This window comes from Sander lucioperca, chromosome 7 (genome assembly GCF_008315115.2).
Source record: "Sander lucioperca isolate FBNREF2018 chromosome 7, SLUC_FBN_1.2, whole genome shotgun sequence".
Classification (NCBI taxonomy): domain Eukaryota; kingdom Metazoa; phylum Chordata; class Actinopteri; order Perciformes; family Percidae; genus Sander; species Sander lucioperca.
Window position 1 is genome coordinate 2,494,659 of NC_050179.1, and position 21,133 is coordinate 2,515,791.

General features: G+C 42.8%; 1 protein-coding gene across 4 annotated transcripts in view; it reads right to left on the reverse strand.

Annotated features, from left to right (window-relative positions):
- mob2a (MOB kinase activator 2a) overlaps positions 1-21,133 on the reverse strand; it is a 70,623-nt gene that overhangs the window by 16,042 nt on the left and 33,448 nt on the right. The window contains exons 2-4 of one of the 4 annotated variants that reach the window (XM_031282745.2): positions 21,091-21,095; positions 2,516-2,521; positions 1,610-1,748 (exon numbers count right to left, since the gene is read on the reverse strand). The exons of the other annotated variants lie outside the window; for them this stretch is intronic. Coding sequence (XP_031138605.1) covers positions 1,610-1,725 — 116 coding nt within the window. The 5' untranslated portion in view covers positions 1,726-1,748; positions 2,516-2,521; positions 21,091-21,095. The remainder of the gene's footprint in view (positions 1-1,609; positions 1,749-2,515; positions 2,522-21,090; positions 21,096-21,133) is intronic. 4 annotated transcript variants of the gene reach the window in all.

The following is a 21,133-nucleotide window of genomic DNA, read 5'->3' on the forward strand; positions in this document are numbered from 1 at the left end:
TATGCGTCCTTTTTAACTTTGATTTAAGTGTTTTTTTTTGTTTTTTTTCCCTCAAGATGAAAATTACGGAAATCCCCCTCTCGACCCTCCCGGGGCAAATCACTTAAACGGTGCATTTCCTTGTCAATCAGCTGATTTTTTTTTTTTTTTTTTTTTTTTTACAAGTAAAAGCAGTTGAGTTCCCAGAAAAATAGGAGCAACAGAACCTGTCTCTACCTGTCACAGGTCTTTTAACAGACATAACAACATACTGTACAATAACACTCTCTGCTCCGTTACATTCTGCATACAATCTGTTAAAAAGATCCTAAGATGGTGGATATTCTTCCTTAGTATCACTCTCCACATCTTCACAGACTACAATAGGTATCAGGCATGTGCCCTTTGGGCTGCTGTTTGAAAACACACCTGTCCCCAGACTTGAAAGGAAACTTCACCAAAGCATTAACAGGACAGTGTCCCCTGGAGGAACACACTCCTAATGACCGCATGTCTTCTCTACATGATACATACAGGGTAAATACACATATAAACTGGGTCAAATATGTGCCTTACTCACAACTGCTGTGACGCGAGTATTTCTTCTTCAATTGCATTGGTTCTCCGTGAGGATTAATCATGACTGGAGTTGTTGTTGTGTCACTTCGTATGAACACTAACACACTGCTAACACTTCTATTTGGGTCATGAATTCTTTAAGTCTTATGTCTGCTCAGTCACATTGTGGCCTTGGGATTGCGGCTAGAATAATAATTTACACAGCAATTTATATACATTAAATATATAGGTTAAATACTTTCCATTAAGATAAAACAAGCTAAATGCTTCGAGATAGGATTTTAATGAGGATTAATAGGCTTGCTATACTTAACCCTGAATATATGTGCTCGTTATCAATTTCTATTAAAAACAACAACAAAAAAACTATTTGAGCTATGATTTAAAAGACTTTCCTCTTTAGGTTGTCTATGCTAAAAAAGTTACCAGGCGTCTTACATAATTTATTAGACTATATGAGGGGACAGTGTCACATTCCTCATGCTCTTGTTGAGTCTCGTTAGTGAGAGCTGCAGGATGAGGAATGAGGCGTTCAGGCTCCACGTCCCATAGCCACCTCCGGCTGGTAAAGTGCTGTGAGAGGGTCTCAATACTTCTGGAATAACCGCTGAGAGGAGACAACTGCTTATCTTTCAGGTTGAGATATAGAAGCATAATAAAAACAGGTTTAAACAAAAGCTGCCGACTTCTCCAATTGGTCTTAGGCAAGCCAACACGCGGGGTACGAAGTAAGCTTTAGGGTTTCAGTTTACAATCTCTGTCGAAGTCACTGGACATCTGTAACATTGTAACAAAACGGCTGAAGATGAAATACGACGTCGGAAAAAAAAAAAAAAATACAGTAAACAAGGTTTCTGGCTTCTGTGGAGAAAAGCAACATTATACGACTTATTAACAAAAGTAAAACGTTATTTAGTCGGACAACACGGCTCTCCCGGTCCGGCGAAGCTTCATAAAAATATATAAAAATGTCACATTAACAGTACAGACTTGACTCCGAAGTTATTAGCAGACGGCGCTTAGTCAAGTTATAATAAGAACGGAGTTTTACCTTAGTACTCTTCCGACTGCCTGAAGCACCATTTTGCAACTTAGTCCGTTTTTGGAGTTTCTCTGAGAGTGCATGTCCGTCTTATCTCCAGAATAGGAGCAATAATCTCCGACCATAATTTAAAACATTAAGATATGATTGTAGTCTGACCATATCACACCAGGGATCGACCTATCTGAAGCTTTGACTTACTACACAGCAAACAGAAAGAAACTTTGTCAAGTCTGCAGAAGGCCCTCCTCCCCTTCCCCTGTTGTCAAATCAGCGAAGAGGAGAGGGCTCGGTGGGCGGGCTGTGGTGACGTCAAAGTCTGCCCATGTGGACATTGTTCGTGCATCTCCCTGAGGTGTAGTTACAATGTAGCAACAGGTGGTCAGGTAGTAACTGCGGATTGTAATGGAATAAAAAGGTGTTGCTAAATTTTATATGCCTGCTGCAGAACATGTTTAAATAAACATGACTTTTACAATGAAAAATACATAAAGTAGGTAAATATTCTTAGCAGCCCAAAGAAGAGCTAGTAGACATAACTCCTAAATGTATCAGTGTATCGGCCATTGCATTAATGCCCCAGAAATGAGCTTTGAACCCAAGAGGGTTTCTTAAATAACCAATCTCCTAATACTCCCAAGTATTTTGTCATTATAAATGCACATTAGGAAAATGCGCAAACTCATTTGGTTAGACTGAAATGTGGTTGCAAGCTCCAGAAAAAAAACTAGTTGGACCTTAAATTAGGGTTATTTAGTTGAACCACATTTTCTATAAGGGTAAAAATCACTGTCTGTGTTGGTTAAAAAGCTATTAGTTAGCCATTAAACAACAATAAAACAGAAAAACAGGGAAAAGCATGGCTATACAAAACAAATCTGAACAGAGGATACCACTCTAAAAAAGGACTCTTATGTCAGGCTCAAAAGCTGGCTATGGTGAGTGTCAGCAGGTCTACCGCTACTATGCACACAAGCTGCAGTTAAAAGTGTTGTGTATTGTCACAGTGTGTCACTTCTTTCGGTGTTAGAACTGGTGCCTTGTTAAGCACAGTGTGCGACATTCCTCCTGTTGATTCTGAATTTCGTCTGAAATCTAACTATGACAGGCTGGCTTGCAGTCCTGACGTGTTCAAACATGTCAAAGCTGAGGAACCAGTGAGGGTATCAAACAAAGCCAGTTTGAGAGCCGAAGGCAGATTCATAGGAATATGTAGAGGTTCCTGTGTGTCTGTTGGGCGAGGGAATTGTTTGTAACAATTTTTAGAAGCTTCATATTATGGTCATGCTAGAAGACTCTGATGTGAACTCTAATTAAATTGTCAACATAAAGCTGAGCCAAAAACACCTAAGTACAAAATGAAAAAAAGAGGAAATAAACAGTGGGAGTCGAGCGACTCATGAGAAGATTTCAACTGGTGTTACGGCACCATCCTTCCCTCGCCCTTCTTCCCTCTAATTATTGCCTCTCAACAAACAGCCTCTCTTATTCTCTCCTCTATTGCTCTCTTCACACATTTCTCCTCCCTTTCTTGGCTTGTTTTACTTGCCTCTCCTTCTCATTGTCTCTTCAACAAGTCTGTTTTTCCTCTCTGGCTCCTCAGACAAAACTTGTTGGGCCACGGTGGAGCTGCAGATGTGAGAAATACTGGACCAGCTGGCTGCTGTAGCCCGGTCAGACAATAAAGACACACTAATCTATGGGATCTGTAGAGCTATGTGCACTCCTCGTATGTGGGTGGGTGCAAGTAGCCGAGTGGGGAAGATAAAAGAGATTGTGAGGGTGTTGTATGTGAGGACTGTGCTTATGTGTATGTATGGGAGTGTGTAATTTATGTGTGCAAAGGTGTGTGTAGTGCCTGCAGACATGCTGGTGGAACATATTTACTGTAGACTGTTTGACCCTCTGAGGCACCACTTGTTTGCGTTTAAATGTGATCCAATGATCTAAAAAGGGTCATAAGAGGGTCTGACAGGCGCCTTTCTCTGCACTCGCATCCTACGTGACTGACTGCCTTCATTTTTACCACAAAAGGGGTACGACTAGGGTATGGTGGGTGGAGTTGGGTTATCCAGGGGCCCAGTGATAGGCTCCTGCTGTGGTAGCAGGGGGCGAGAACAGAACAGAACAGGGCACTGACTTTTCCCCTGGTGCTAAATATAGCATTGGCCTGCCTGGCCCATAAAGAATACAGAGAACAGTGAAAAGAGAGGGAGGGGGGTCATGCCATATGTGTGTGTGTTTGAGTGTGTGATAGAGTATGCACATATAAGTGAGCAGCTTTATCAGTGACTGTGTGTAAGGAGGCGAGTGAATGAGCTGGTGAGGGGATGCGGGGGTCTGTGACCAGGTACCCGTTTCAGAAAGCAGGTTGGGTGAAAACTCTGAGTTTGTTAACCCTGAGATGAGGGAAATTCTGGGTTTTCCGTTTCAGAAAGGGAGGTTATTTAAACCTAAAAAGGAGGGGTTATCCAGCCCGTTTCAGAAAGAGAGGTAACTTAACCTCATAGTCCGTTACTATGGTACCCGAGTCTGTGAACCTAACCTGGTCGGGAGCAGGTTTTCTTCAAGAAACCTTAAGTTTCTCTCAGTCTCCTCCCTCTGACACAGCGTTCAGTCTGTATCAGCCACATTTTAGCGCAGTTTGTTATGTGCATGAATAAAAAAAAAACGTGTTGGTTTATTAACTATGTTAGGCAGATTCGAAAACGTTTTTTTTCTCGAACGTGGCCAGTCCTTTTGTCAACGATCCCGTTGATGAAAGAGCTGTATTACTTCGCAGAGAGTTAAACATACGTCGGAAGATGATATTGAGGCCCCGACTAGATGCATTTTCATTTCCAGATAGCTACCTATTTGAGAGGTATGGTTTTTCTTCAGAGTCCATCAGATGTCCTCATGTCACTGACGTCACCCATCGTGGACATGCTTATTACATCCCAGCAGATTTGTTTCGCATTGTGTTTTTTGCAAATGCAGAGCTGTCAGAAAAGTGTGCCTCGCTCTGAAACGTTTTTTTAAAACGTTTTTGTAGTGTTCCCTCACACAAACCAGTGAGACCCATTAAAAAGAATTACATGATTATAAATTATAATTCTGTTAATGATCATGGTGCTGCAGCCTCAGAATGGGATTAGTAGTAGCTTACTTTTTCGCACGCAGGATTGCACCTAAATGAAATTATAGGTGTAATACCATTCCAGTTTTCACCAGTAATATTATAGGTTACCTGTGATTAAATATGAAATTAATACACTATATTAGACCTTATGCATTGACTCAAGCAGCCATTTTCTCCCACACCAATTCCACCTTTAACAAAATATATGTTCCAACTCGCTGTATGTGCGCATGAGTAGTTCCAGGGTAAAGAGGGGTAAAGTATGCCGACCGATTTGTTTGTGGTTGTTGCCATGGTGAATCGTAGTATCATGGCTCCATTCATGCTACCTTTTTATTGTGGTGGTGCACACGCTTAACTCTGAGTCAACCTGCTCTGAGTTGATTGAACCAACTCAAATCAGCTGTTCTGGAACCAAAATCTCAGGGTAAATCAACTCAGAGTTCAGGGTTAGACTCAGTTTGTTAAACCTCCTTCCTGAAACGGGCCCCAGGTGTGAGAATGGTTTGTGGCGCGGACTGGGGTTGTTGTGTCATATAGTTAGAGCTGAGTATAACAAAATCAAGGTTTTTTTTAATTTTTTTTATAGCAACTAAAATGTATATGCAGCATTGGAAACAGTTCTGCAAATGGTCATTAAATGTCTGGTCAGCTTTGTAATCTTGCAAACTAGTATACAACAGTTGTTATAGGTGATACATGAAGTACGCATGTGCTACTTGTGACCACCCAAGAGAAAGCAGTGTGTTGCTGTAATGGAAATCCCGTCTTCAAGGAACTTTCCATTCATTTGTTTCTAACTATTGGATCTGTGTGGTCACTGAAAATAGAAGACATCCATTCAAGATCACTGGGGCTTGGCCTGGGCCTCTACATTCAATGCCGACTTCAGGCATGAAAGTTCAACGAGCAGGTGGGTTTATTTATTTTTTTAACTTAAAGTGAGCTATTCTTCAGTTAAACAGGTAATATGTAGTCAGACCTGTAGTATGTCGTGCTATGCGAACAGAGCAGAGAGAGACAGAGACGGTGCCGTTGAGCTGCACAACGTCTGACGTGGATGGAAACCACCGGCCACATACCATCGTCTGGAGAACAGAGGTTTAGTCTTTCTTTTCTGCTAACGTCACAGTCACGTTCCCTTCTGCTATGCAGCCAAGACATGGCATCACTCATCTGCTACCTGCTTTCACCAAACCAGATGTTCACTGGCACAACGTAAACTCCAGCCTTTTACAGGGTGCACTAGTGGCACGGATACAAGTTAAAAACGTTGACGGTTACATTAGAAATTAAAGATCTTTTTAATGATAAAGAAGTTATGTACATAAAAACAACATTTTTCAGATTAGATGAACATAGAACACCATGTCTGCCTAGAGACTCAACCCCTTGTAGCCTGACTATTATCAGTAATAACAAGCTGCTCCAAGTGTGCTACCCTCATCAAAAGACAACCACCCTGGAGATGCAGATTTAATTAGAAAACACATCACTCGTTAAAAAGTGGGGAGGAGAAGAACTAAAGGCAGTTTACGGAAACACTGTGACGTCACTGGCCTTGTGACTGACGGATTGAGTGAGGAAATAACAATACGCACGACAGCTACAGTAATAACTACTCAGACCAGATAACACAAGGAAAATAAAGACAGCGGTGGAGAAAAATTTAAGTAATGCAGCACTATGTTGAAAGAAATGTCATACTGGTATGTTAAAAACTCAAGAACAAAACCGCGGCAACTTTTTGCCATCTACTGATATAGGAAAGAGACACTGGACTGTTACAACTACAACAAAGCCAGCAAAAAAGCATTCAAAGCTGTCCAAAAGTGTGTTGGCCTGCAGCGTTTTCTTCACTGCTGAGAAAGAGGGATGGCTGGCCCAACAGGTTGGGTCTGAAAGTCAGCGGACATTCCACCTATTTGAGACAAAGAAAACACTGAATCCAGGCCAGCAGCAGATGAGTCACAACCGCAGCAGATGCGCCTTGGGGCCTGGCAACAGCTCAGTCCTTGCACTACCAAAGCAAATCTCCAGCCAATCGTAGCCGGGATCAAAATGACAAACGGATCAGGCGGCCAACCGTGTTAGAACCAAAATGAATAAATAAAAATCAGAGCAGTTCCAAGTTACTCTGTAAGACCTTCAGTTGGCGTTGCGTTCTGGGTGTGTGGGAGTGGTGTAGCATGTTTAGGTAAGGTCTTAGCCAGTGAAAACAGTCCAGACTGAAGGTCTTTAGTGCCTGGGACGTTTCTATAGGCCCGAATAAAAGGTCAGCAGGGCCAGGAGACACTCTGCACACTGAACCCAGCGACCTAACCAGTAGGGGTGTGCAAAAGAAATCGATTCGTATTCGAATCGCGATTCAAGCTCTCCTGATTCAAAATCGATTCATAGAATTCCAAAAATCGATTCATATTTAAAAAAAAATGTTGTAATGTATGTAAATTGTATGTCTACTGGAATCACATCATAGATAGATACTTTATTGATCCCCAAGGCAAAATTCAAGGTCCCAGTAGCTTACAGACATCACACACAACATACACATACATCATAACAGAATGTTAAAAAAACGAATAAACAAATCCACATGAATGTACTAAGGGATAGAGATTATATATATATATATATATATATATATATATATATATATATATATATATATATATACACACATACACACACACGAAAAGTAACTACATTTACATACTGTGAATCGTTTTGTTTTTTAATGGAGAATCGTTTTTGAATCGTGAGCCTAAAAATCGGAATCGAATCGTGAGATTTTCTGAATCGTACACCCCTACTAACCAGCAATACTAACCTCCTCAATTAGACAAAAGAGAGTAGTTTATGCTGCCAAAGCTAAAAAAAAAAAAAAAGAAATAATAAAAAAAAACTTAATTCCTAACTATTTAGAGTTAAAATACATTATCTGCCTGCCACCTTCTCCTTCTAAAAACATGAAAGAACTGATTTTAGAAAAGGCAAATCAGCCGAACTAGGTCCCAGAACCAACTTCACCTACCCTCCATTACAAACGGACTGTGTGCGCTGCATGAAATACGGAGTATGTGTGGCCTGTACAGTATCAAGCGTCTGTAAAGTGTATGTCGGTGCATGTGCAGACAAAGCCTCATCCAAAATATACAGCATCAAACTTGGCTAGCAAGAGTCTACCTCTGTACTTTATGACTTTGTGAACCTTTTCACTTTCACCTTTTTTAACATGACTCTCTGCAGGGCGCTCGTGTCAAACACACTGTGCATAAAGATCCAATGCTATTATCACTACTGTCACATCAAGCCTTTTAAAAAGGTGGATCAGGGTATCACTAGTTCTTGCTCATCCGTTTCTTTTTGACCTATCCTCTTTCCTTTCCACCTTTAATGTCTTTAAGTCGTATTTCTCTCTTTGCATGTGCGCCCCTTTTTTCCCTGGCTTCATCTCTCCTTTGCTCTACATTCTTGTAGGGGAAGGGCTGCATGCAAAGACATGCCATCGCTCTCTGCATACACAGCCTGGCTAAACAAAGGAGAGTAGAGAAGAGCTGAGGAGGAAGAGCAACATGAAGAGTGAACTAAAGGAGGTCAAGAGAAGGAGATCTAAGATGTTTGGTTTGACTTTGGCTTTTCTTGTTCGGGAGGTAGGTGTGTGCACTTCATGAGCAAACATTAGGGTTCAACTTCACGCTCCATTTAACAGCAGCAATGGCACAAAGGAAAAACACTTGACTGCCTAATTGCTCTCATAATCTAATTAGAAGTCAGATTAGTTAGGATTTTCTGTTTCTGCATATTTTCTGGCACTGATGTGATTTCAAAAAAGGAAGAGAAAGTAGCCAAGTAGGTTTAAAAGACAGGAGGCCGTGTTCTGACTGCTTTATGACTGAAGGAAGAGAGGGCTTTAGCAAGATGGAAGACAGGAGATGAGAAATACCAGACTCATGTCCAGACATTCATAACTCACCATCTCCATGGATACTGCTTAGCTTAATCGCTATCATATCAGCGGGAATGGGCCAGAATGGAATATGAAGAGCAGACAAGAATGAAATGGAAGCTGGCAAAGGACGAGGAGGAAGGAAGTGAGAAAAGGGGGAGCAGTTAAGATTAGTTAAGCGAGAGGGGTGAAGAGAGGGCAACAGAGGAGCGGGGAATTGAAAAACAGAACGGAAAAAGGATAGTGAAAGATAGAAGTTAGGATGAGAGGAGTGAAAGGGTTTGGCTTAGTGTGGGAGGTTGTCATGGCATGCCCTGGCCGCTCGCTGCACTCCTCCCTACATTCCTTAGCAGGGGAGAGTCTCGATCCATCCCACAATTGCCACCTGGGTAGCCAAACACCTGTCTGTCAATTCAATTCAATTTTATTTATAGTATCAAATCATAACAGGAGTTATCTCGAGACACTTTACAGATAGAGTAGGTCTAGACCACACTCTATAGTTTACAAAGCCCCAACAATTCTAGTAATTCCCCCAAGCACGCGTACCTGTGAGCTGTGATTCTCAGGTGCAAGGTCAGCAAAGATATAATGGCCAAGGTGGAAGAGAGACATGTGAGGTGGCTAACCTGTGGAATAACCTGACGTGATGCTGTATCACAGGTGTTCATATAGCCCGGCCAGAATGTGACTTTGTCACCCAGACTTGCAGGTAAAAGGGGAATGGTAATGATGCTTTCTATCCTGCTGTCGAAGTCACAAGATTAATCACAGAACAAAGGGGACTGGGGCACAAAGAGTGTGGAGGAGTGGGTGTACTGTGCACTTATATAATGACTTATACCTTATAACAGAGGAGCGAGGGAACCCATCACTGCCACATAGTAAGAGGATTCAAGATAATGCGAGTTCTGCTTATGAACTGTCCTTACAGTTGAGGTTCAGGGTGCATTATTGACTTTGGAAACAGGATAAGAGAGAACAATCGCACCACATGGTTCATTTAGTAGCTGTTCTTGATCAAATCAAATTATCTTCATCAGCAGACGGAGTTACTGAGCATGTGTTATGCCTCAAGCATTGCTGGAGGAAACACAAAATGTTACTAAAGGCTACACATCTTCCCAGAACTCCAATAATCCTCAAAAAGGGAAAAGAATGTGGCTTTTCCTGGGAAGAATATGATAACCTTGGCACTGAGGTTAGGACACACTCGCACACACTTAACATGCTGATCTTACAAATGCAGATAAAATCCAGAACATTTCTGAACCAAACCAAAACATTACTAACAGATTACAGCTCCAATGTGACACAACAGTGAGCAGGGTGGTTTGGCTGTTAGTGCTGGGCCTGTGAGAGAGGAACATTCCTTGTCACACACACACACACACACACACACACACACACACACACACACACACACACACACACACGAGCAACACCGCCACCTGGTGGCACAACATGTAGGTGTGCTCAGTTTTCAAATCAGGTAAATTAAGTCAAATACATTTTGAAACCTTAAGAGCAGCAACCTGACTCTGGAGAGAAAACTTTTTGTTGTTGTTGCATTTGAGTAAGAAGAAAGTTGAGAGTAGGCTACATCACCATGAACAGTCCACCCTTGAAAAGGCCTCTCACTGCAGAAATTGTCTGTAACTTACACAACCTCACAGCTAGACGGAGTTTTCCATTCCACTTTTCGATTTCAGGTTTTATAATAAGGGTGTGGATGCTCTGTGTGTGTGTGTGTGTGTGTGTGTGTGTCTTGTGACACTTGAAACAGAACCAGCACTATGCTGACGTCATAGACGCCAACATCTTTTGAAGACTGTAAAACTTATTGAGTTACTTTCCACTGCTGGCGTGGCTAAGTAATACAAAGAACATAAGAGAATGCAAAGTGTGAAACATTAAAATATACATAAAGCAACAGTACAGCAATTATACGGTGAAACCACTGAGCAGGGAGGGGTGAGGTTTGGGGGCAAGAAGACGGGAGTTTGTGACGTAAAGAAGAGGTGCAAAGGGAGCTGTGGTCAAACACATGCTGCTGTTTGCTCAGGAGCACAAGAGGAACTCTGTGTGTGTGTGTGTGTGTGTGTGTGTGTGTGTGTGTGTGTGTGTGTGTGTGTGTGTGTGTGTGTGTGTGTGTGTGAGAGTGTGTGTGTGTGTGTGTGTGTGCAGTAGAGAGTACGGTGGAGGGGGCTGGATGGACGAGAAAGACCGGCATGAACCACAAGGATAGATGTAGGAAGTGAAGAGGAGGTGGCGGGAAAAGGATTGGGGTAGCGCCCATGTTTGCACACTAGGGGTGTGTGTGTGTGTGTGTGTGTGTGTGTGTGTGTGTGTGTGTGTGTGTGTGTGTGTGTGTGTGTGTGTGTGTGTGTGTGTGTGTGTGTGGGGTGGAGAACAGTTGGGTAGGCCATGAGGCTTTAGAGTATACAGAGCTCTTTCTTTCATGGTCCTAAGAATAAAAAACAACAAAACCAAAGAGCAATGCCAGTGTGGATTTCCAAGACTGTCTGCAGGTAGGAAGCCCTTAGTCAAAGCAGCAGAGAGGGGATAATAGTAGAGAGAGTACACAACACACTCACACAAGAGCTCCACCAGGCCAGAAGGTGAAGCGCAAAATCCAAATCATCTACTTCTACAAAATAGTTAAGCTGCAAAGTCTACAAGGGGCTCTTGAGGAGATGAGACAGAACCAGAGCACACAAAGACAGCACTGTACGGACTGTTGCTGGGTCTTAAAAACAAATGATGGAGAGATAAAGAGGGTGTGGGGTTGATGCACACAGTTTGGGTGGCTTTCTGGGTTTTTTTTTTTTGCTTCAAGGCTGTGCATGTCCACCCTGATACAGCTCATTAACTCCTAAGTGAGGGCATTTAGTCACACATTTCCTACCGAGGGGAATGTGGATGTGGCCTAAAGCGCTTCCTAGAAAAGCCCCATACCAACACACAGACTTAAAATGTACAAAATGTTCCTTTAACATGGAAGTTTAGAGTGGCGCCGACGGCCTGACAAACCAAACTGCACCACAGTGGGGGAATGAGTGACTGATTGATGTCGAAGCAGATGCAGTTCATCTCTGCTTGAGTGACTGTGTCGACATTTTTTACATATCACTCACCGACTCAAACGGAGCGTGACCAATGACATGAGGCAGCTATGCGAAAAATTTTAAATCGTTAGGTCATCACGTCAGCAGAAAAGATAATGATTTGAAAAACAGCTGATAAGATCAACACGCTGCCCTAAAGAGCACAAGTCAAATCGCATTAGCTCGCTTCTTAACACACAGCAATCTGTTTCTAGGTATATTACATAACTGGTGCAGCACGGATTCTGCATTCTCTCTCTCGGCCCGTGAGATGCAAACAATAACAAGCCGAGATGAGGGATGAAAGGAGAGGTTTAGGGGACCCCTTTCCGAGGGGTAAGTCTCCATTTCCTGCATCGGCAGACAGTACAACTCTGTCAGGGATGTGAGCGCACAGCTATGATGGTGTTTTGGGTTGTTAATTTGCCCCAGCCAATGCCCTGTTTGCTCTTCAACCCTGAGGACATGGAACTAACTTACTGGTCTAAACTTGCTGAGATGGAGCTACTAACAAATCATAAAGTTGTACATATCTATATACTGTACATCTTAAACAAAAAATTTAACTTTTTTTAAAGCATTACTGAAAAAAAGTATCTTTTGTAAAGCTAGCATAACTTTTGTACATTTGTCACTGCAATTTTATATCTATTTGAGATTTATTTTAAAGGTTCAGTAGGACATGAGGCAGATTGTCTAAAATGTGTTCCTCTGCCTCCCCCTAGTGCTCTTAATGGCATTTGCAAGTTTCACCACGCCTGAATGAAAACAACCAATCACAGCCGAGGAGCCTCTAATGCAGTGTCAGTGACGACGTGATTAAACAGTAAAATTAGGCAGCGCTGATCAACTATAAAATCAAGATTCTGTTTTTGTATTGCATATTTTTCCGCCTCAAATGTTTTTTAGAAAAATAGGCAAGGCAGTAACAGAATCTGGATTTCTATTTGATCAGCGCTGCCTAATTTTACAATTTGACTGCAGGTCATGAGCAGTCATTGGACAGTGTTAGAGACTCCTCTGCTCTGATTGGTTGTTTCCTTATGCCACGAGGAGCACCAGGAGGAGGCAGAGGAATGTGATTTTTTTTCCCCCAGATGATCCAATTCTAGAGTCCGGATATATAGAGACAGTTTGAGCAAGTTTTTATAAAGTTACCAACTGTAGCTTTAAATCAGTGTTTGGGTATTTCAATAGTTAAATTAAGTTCCAGTCATACACAAATAATAAATATTCATTTTCATGCAGAGTAAGTATTTTTTTTTTTAGGAAAAGTTGACAGTTAAAATTTAAACAAAAATGAGGGCAGTCTAAATAACAAAAACACCTCTCTGTATACGCAATACAGCTCAATAGTACCACAAACTACACCCTCCTAAACCTCATAACCTTCATGAAGGGAGGATTTATTGTCAGAATGTTATATTAGACTGCTGTCAATACACTTGCATACAGAAAAGCAAACAAGTTAATACATTTGTGCCACTGTTGTTTCCTGAAGGATGAAACCTCCATTGTCAGATTTCCTTTAAATCTCTCCTATCAGTGAATGGCGTGGTCTACTGAGAAAACACTCCGTGCACCGTCTCATTAACATTGTTCCCTGAAGATGTGAGTGTGCGAACATTATGTGTCCATCAGCTCGAATGCATTTTGTACAGCAGACCGTCATCAAGGGAGAGAAGCGCTAGAGTCGTCACAGCAGAAAGCAGAGGCTCTCTGAGAGAGTCTGGTTGGCTTTCAAAAAACAGCTAACTCACATCTGCTGCTCTGCTTATCACAACAACCGCACGGTCAAACGGAGAGAACAAGGGCATTTTTACAGAGTACAGCCAGTGCCTCCCTGACCACCCACCCACACCAATTTTAAAAATGAATTAGTACTGCTTACACATTCCATCCGAGTACCACAGTTCACAAGGTGCTTGATTAAAAACCATAATCAAATACACTCACACATATTATCTTATACCCAATTTAAAAACAGCAGTCCATGGTGCATTCTGTTCTCTTCAAACAGCGATGACTCAGGAGCGCGAGTACATCAAGCAAAAACAAAGAATAACATCTTAGAAAGTTAAGAAAATAAAAAACTTCTTAAGTGTTCAAGGGTGTAAGTTTACCCCAAAATCCTAAGAGGGCAAGGAGAAAAAGAAGGAACCCGACCCCCCCCCCCCCAGATGACTAGACGAGATCTTGCTCTGATCTGATAGCAGAGGAAACTCTGGTCCATTGTGTGAGTTTGATTAACACTGAATGGATGAAGGCGTAGGAAGCTGTCACACCCAAGTTTGGGCAAAGAGGTGAAGAAAAGCATGTGACGGAAGGAGGTCAACAGATTAACTAACCAAAAACCAAAGCTGGTGGAAAATATGAGCGAGTCAGTGCTCCCTGTTGGAAGTTCTGGTGAGTCTGTATGCATCTTAACCACTAAATCAGCTTAGAGGTGCACAGAGTACCTACATTAATGTGGGGGGTGTGGCATAAAGCAACACCTCTCCTGCCCAGAGGGGAAGTCTGATCTCTCCAAGGAAGATACTTAGAAGGCAGGCGAGCATGATTTAACCGCCAGAGCCTCCCAGGACATTATCCACCCATAACAACAACAACTCTGCCGCAAAACAACAGCAGCTCAACAACAAGAGGTAGTGACGGTTAGCCCACAGCAAGTCCCATCGCACAGAGCACTGACAAAAGACATGCAGGAAATCATCACAGGTCGGATTCGAACCCTGGACCTCTGCGTCGAGACATACACCTCCAAGTATATGTGCCCCTGCTCTACCCACTGAGCCAACCCGGCCACCGATAAACTCCGATTTTTTTTAGACAGAAGAAGTGGTGATGACTTGTTTTTTTCTCCCCGGTAATTAGCTATGACAGCAGATCATGTTAGAAAGGGGGATGTCAGTAAATCTCATGTCTCTGGGGGCTAATCAGAAGCAAGGCACACAGTTGTGTACGTACGTGTTTGGCAGAGGGCAGAGCGGTGTTGCTAGGTAGGACGCGGTAATGGCGTCATGTGTTTCTGTGTCGCGGCCACAACAGAGGAGAGGAGAGGAAGGAAGGGGAAGGGAGGAAGCTTGGAGACAAAAGGAGAAGAGGCAGCAAATGTTATGGAAATTCCTGGACAAAGAAAGCCACGCATGTTGTGAGCCTTGAGGGAATTGCTGAGAGGACAGTGAAACCACAGCGAAGCCCTGTCCTATGTCAGAAACTGGCATGAAGGACTGACTTTTTTTTTTTTTTTTTTACATCCTCAACAACACATGTGCTACCAAAGAAAAAGCATGCCTGTCGTCTACAGATGGTGCATCAATGAGAGAGGGAAGGAAGTGGGTGTAGGCAGGCAGCTGCTGCCGGTGTCAGAATGGGAAAATGAAAGAGAGACGGACAGAAAGGAGACACAAGAGAGGTCAAATCAATAGATGTCCTTGGAGCAGCGAGAGCAGGGATGTATGTGCCCCTCCACCGCTGCTGCGGCACGACGTCAGTTCAATGACGAGCGCTGACGTGCACAGTTTCCTCCGCCCCCCACAGATGTATCACACCCTATGGTAAAGGATGAGCTGTAGCGGGAACAATAACATTTTCATGAGCAGATGAGATCTGCAGCTCTCAACACTATGAAGTTGAGCATGTGTGTGCATGTGTGTGTGTGTGTGTGTGTCTCCTGGCCAGGGGATTCAGGTGTAAACAAGCCTCGGATTGGCTTAGAGAAATAACTGGCTCCTTTCTTGGAAAGATGAACTTATGCAGTGACATCATCTCCCGTAGAGGGGGGATGGGAGGGTTTCAAGTGCATTGTTGCACATCTTTTTGCAACACAAAATAGAGCTGGGCGATATGTAGAAAATCAAATATCACGATATTTTTTAACCAAATACATCGATGTCGATACTGCGGCGATATTGTTGGGTTGACTATTGGTGCTTTCACAAAATATTTACAAAATGAGAGTTTAGATAAATAATCATCAATAATGTGGATATAATGACTAAGTGGGTACAGGCAAATAATAGAACAGCTAAAACAGTCTGGTAAGTTCAATGACATCACTTTACTGTCATGTAGCTTTTAAAACCAGTAGAAGACAACAATATTTAAGACGATATCTAGCTTCATACATTGATGTCGATATAATATTGATATATTGCCCAGCCCTAACACAAAAGACTTAAAAACCAATACTGCAACTAAAGCCCATAACACAATGGCAGAAATCAGAAGAGCTCCAGTGGTACAAAAGGGTATTTAAGACAAGTTCTTGTTTGGCCGGCAGCCCCTGAGTTCTGTACGTCAACGTAATAATTGTTTGGAACGTCACCTCAGAACATGCTGGAGTCAGCACGCTGCAGCTTCCCTGCTCACTCCGGAGCAGCCTCTTCACCACAGCTAGGCTCTGATTAAATCTCATTAAGTCTCGCAAGGAGCGAGACTTCAATGTGTGTGTCACGAATCTGAACATGACGTAGGTGGGATCCAGCTGTGCTTTTAAGGTGTGAAATATGACAATCTGTTCATGTGAAGTTGCATTTCGGGAGGCAACTTAAAACTTTCCTTGTCTGCTTTTTCTTGTCTTCCTCTCCGGTCTATCCTTGGTAACAGCGCCATGTCAGATAGTAGATAATTGAAACAAATGAGGGGGCGCAGTTGCCAACGGCACTGCAGCACAGAGGCAATTACACAGCTATGCAGGCAAGTGTGTGTGTGTGTGTGTGTGTGTGTGTGTGTGTGTGTGTGTAAGTTTTAGTTTGAGACGGAGAGCGAATAAGTAAGGCTTACCTACTGACCACCACCTTCTCCATTCAATTAGGCTGCACCAGACCACCCCTCCCTCTCACTCTTGCCTGGGACAAACTCGATAAACAGGAAGTGAGGCGCCAAGCCACTTCCTGTCTCTCTTTAAAATGGGCCTCTTGTTCCCAGAAGCAGCAGAGAAGCCATGGGCTGCTGAAACAACTGCTACAACCAATTTCCCTGCCACATTTACAGCACATTCAAACCCTCCAGGCTGTTGTTTTGATACAGAATTCTGTCTAACCCTTTTCCTGCCACCTGACCAACCTACAAACTGAGCCAAACACAATGAAGCCATTCTCCACTTGCCAATTGGGCCACCAAGCAGCTGTGAATTTTTCCATGCCTATAGGGCACCTGCTGCCTCACACAGACAACTTTTCCTCTGCTACGCTGCACCTAATATTTGTCTGATCAGCACCGATTAGATGTTCTAAACATGTAGCGTGTTCCCAGGTGTGCTATAGTTCCCTTTTTTTGGAATGTGTTTATGTGAATTAAGTTGTTTCAGTAACAAGGGAGCTGCAAAGACGTCCAGTGCTTTCTGCATTTAAGCGTGTGCGCGAGTGCTTGTGCGTGCCTGCTGACTGTGTGGATCTAAATGCGGAGGTGAGGTTAGTGCAACGCCATCTCTTTCTCCATCTCCTGAGCCAGCAGGAATAGACTGCTCCTGAAAACACTGTGTCTGTGTTATGCAACTGGCCCCGTGTGTGAGGTCTGCCCTCCGCAGTGACTGGAGGGCAGGTGAAAGTAGAGAAGGACAGTCAGTCAAGTCAAGACTGACAGACAGCCTATGTGGGCTGACCAGCCCATGTCCCTCCATAAGAGTCTTATGTAACACATGTCCTGACAGGATCAAGTCAACTAAATGATATACCTTGGGCAGGGTTTATCTGTTCTCCATTGTGATTAGTGGGAAAAAAGTAATTCTAGCAGAAATCTTCAGAAATCTAGGGGAACTAGGAGAGAAAATTCAAAGACAAGGATCCAAACCAGACAGGTTATGTACAAATCTAAACCTTACTGACCTGTGCTCATGTAAGTGCAGCCATTAGCTTAACGATGAGTAATAGGGAGTGTCTATGATACCAGCACAGCAAGCTCCACCCAATCCTACTAGTTGATTTTGGACTGAATTTGCCCCATTTGTTTAGGTGTAGTTTGGGTGGAGTAGTGTATGATAAATATACCAGTCACATAAAATTTCAGCAGATTGATATAGTTCTTTTCTAGAAATTGATTTTCAACAGACCATCGAACCTTCACTTCAAAATGAAAGGGTGTATGTTGCGGTTTAGTTTAAAAGATTTTGTCAGAATGACGCAGCTTGATTACAGTGCAACAGCCACAGGAAATAGTGCCATCCAATTCCTCCAGGGAAAGCTTTTAATAGATAATGATTTAGCCGGCTAAAGTAGCCAGACTTTCCTCAAAGAGTAAGACTGGAGCATTTCAGCTTGATTCAATTCAGCCCCATCTGAGTGACGGGCAGCTACGGAAGGAGGGAGTCTGCTGGGCTGAGAGGAACGAGTGTGGGGTTTTGTTGGTGGAGAATGGTGTCCTTGTTGAACTGCACGCCTCAGCTCTGTGGAGGCAGCCAGGCCTGCCAAAGATAGCCTAATGAGTAGGGCTGTCCTCGACTAAAGAAATTCTTAGTCGACTAACACTTATATGATTTTGTCGATTAATCGATTAGTTGATGTAATCGACAGAGCTGTGCTCTTTGAGAGGTGATTAAGACTAGAAAAGCACAATATAAATGTAGTTAATGAACCATCTGTAAAACTGACTTTCTCCCCAATTAATCCTGCAAAAGCACCACTTTAAATCTTGTGTTTACCAGAAATGTGCCCATAAGTTTCTTGGAAATGAGTAATTAAGCATGAATAAGCATAAAAAATGACTCATCAACTAAAGAAATCTTAGTCGACTAAGACCAAAACGACCTATTAGTCGACTAATCGACTAAGAGGTGGCAGCCCTACTAATGAGAGATACAAGGAAAACAATACAGCCTGCGCTGCTAATACAACACGTACACAGTATGATGATACTCTGAGAACGATTGTTCCACACCACACGTTATAAAATCTACCAACTGGTCCACTGAGAGCACACACACACACACACACACACACACACACACACACACACACACACACACACACGCTTTTGTCATGTGATGGAGCCTGCTGGTCTGAATGTGCCTGCTTTCCAGGAACGCGTCAACAGCAATACATCATATGGGTACAGAAACATTAAACCTCATAACGGAGAGGAAAATTGGATTTTCTGTTTCATGCTACAATGACGTATGGAGAAATGATGGCCACAGCTTAAACGTTTAACATTATAGTCAGGGGGGAAAACAGAAAAAGGCAGAAAATTGACTAAAGCCGAATGAGAGCCTGACCCAGGATTCAACTCCAACTGTGGTAGTTGCCTCAGGACTGTTGTGTTGGAGGAGGCCCTGGAAAAAATTGATCCAGCGAGTTTGTGTGTGAGAGAGAATGCGTTCGCATGTGCCAATGTACATAGGTAGAGATGACAGTGAGGGGTGGGGTGGGAGGGTCACAAGGCCCACAGCCCAGACCAGAGCTATAAGCACAAGCTACAAAGCTTGGCTACTTTGTTTCAGATGCACTTTAATGAAATCAAAACTAAATGCAAAACTAATCAGAAAAGTCAAGACTTTTTTCCTGTTTTTTTGGTTACACATTAGTGCTGAGAGCCTAAAGGCCACAGCTGTAATAGATATATCCAGACCTGATATTGGACCAACTGGTTAATCTGCCAACACACAGCAAACACATGGAGCACATGAGATCAAACCAGTGTCACAACCCTGAACACGTTAGACATAAATATAATATTGTCATTTCCGTTGCCAAAGAGTCTCTTCAGGTAAACCCAGTAAAACCGCAACCTGTTGTTTTTATATCTTGTGTTTTTTGTACGTATGAAATAAATAAGATATAATGTGTCACTTTTTTGTTAGCTGTTTTCCTGCTTACAGTTTTTATGCTAAGCTAAGCTAACTGGCGGCTGATTTCAGCTTTAGACAGACAGAGTGGCAGTGATGAAAATAGCACATTTCCAAAAATGTCAAACATTTCCTTTAAATAGATGCTAAATAATTTCATATGGTGTGTTTACATGCATGTGATGGAAAAAAAATGCTTCTAATAATCTTCGTCATCGGTTTGATAGTATACATAAATCAAAATTAAATTAACCAAGATATCATTCTATTATATTTATGCACATTTAGGGTACATTTGTGGACTCTAAGAAGCCAAGTGTATCCTGCCTAAATTCACCTAGTATAAAAGATCAAGGCTTTGCTCCTGACTGTAACATAAAAAAAACAAAAAAAAAAAACACAAAGGCTGAGTAATTAAGGCCATGACAGACTGTTCAATCGCTCCTTTTTAAACAGGATGATCAACATTAGAGTTGAAGCTGTTTGACGGAGTGCTGGCAGGCAATTTCTACTCCAGACAATGCTACTGTTGAAAGCTGAAACACCGGAGCCCAGAGAACGGAGGGCTGGCCCGGGCTGAGTTCAACATGACCCGTTTGGATGGGTGTGCCTCCAAAAAACATCAATCAAGCCATATACCAGCACTGCCCGATTGGCTGACGGAGACGCCAAGGGAAAGGAAATGCTAAAAATAGACGTGACGGCCCATTTTGGCTTAATGAGCCCATGAGACATCAGTGCGCTGTCCAGGTCCCACCCTAGCCTTGATCATGACGGGAGTGGAAAGGCACATAAGTACTTCTGGCACAAGCCCCTGGCTTCACAAGGCTTCTGTGTGTGTGTTTCACTGACGGCAACAGTATATAACACATGTGCAGCCTCACGGATACATGACACACATACATGCACACATAAACGGCAGGCTGTTATTCATACTAAGAGTAGCAGGGACGTGTAAACAAAGTTCTGAATCACAGCGAGGCCTAATCTAATCCAGCTGTGCTGTGTGTGTCTGTGTTAAAGCTACAATTTAACCCTCACCATCAAAACGCTCCTTAGAGAACTAGAAAGTTAAATTTAGATTTTATACAGCAGTTAAGGCAGCCTCAGGCTGGCTAACCCCACAACCACAAGAGAGGGGAACCAGATCCTTTCTGCTCCGACTGCCAGAGAGCCGAACCAAAATCATCTAGCCTTACTCCCGAGCACAACAACCAGCTATACGAGTGCACGGCACAGGCTCGCCAACACATGATGGTTGTTCCAGGTAGGGAACCAAATAGAAGGTAAATTCAGGTGGTAATGACCGGAAAAAATGAGCAAAGTCTATTAAGTCAATGCTCTGCAAACAAAAAAAACAGAAAAAAAGGAAAGAGCACCTCCCTGCCCCCTTGTAAGGGAACATTGAGTCCAAACAAACAGTGCTGCACAGCCAGAGAGGCACACAGGAGGATGAGAGGAAATGTTGGGCAAGCCTAACTGGATAGCTGACTTGTGGCTGCATGACATTTTACTCCAACTAGTCTTAACTTATCCTCCTAACAAACCCTGTAACCAGCAACATCTAACCCAC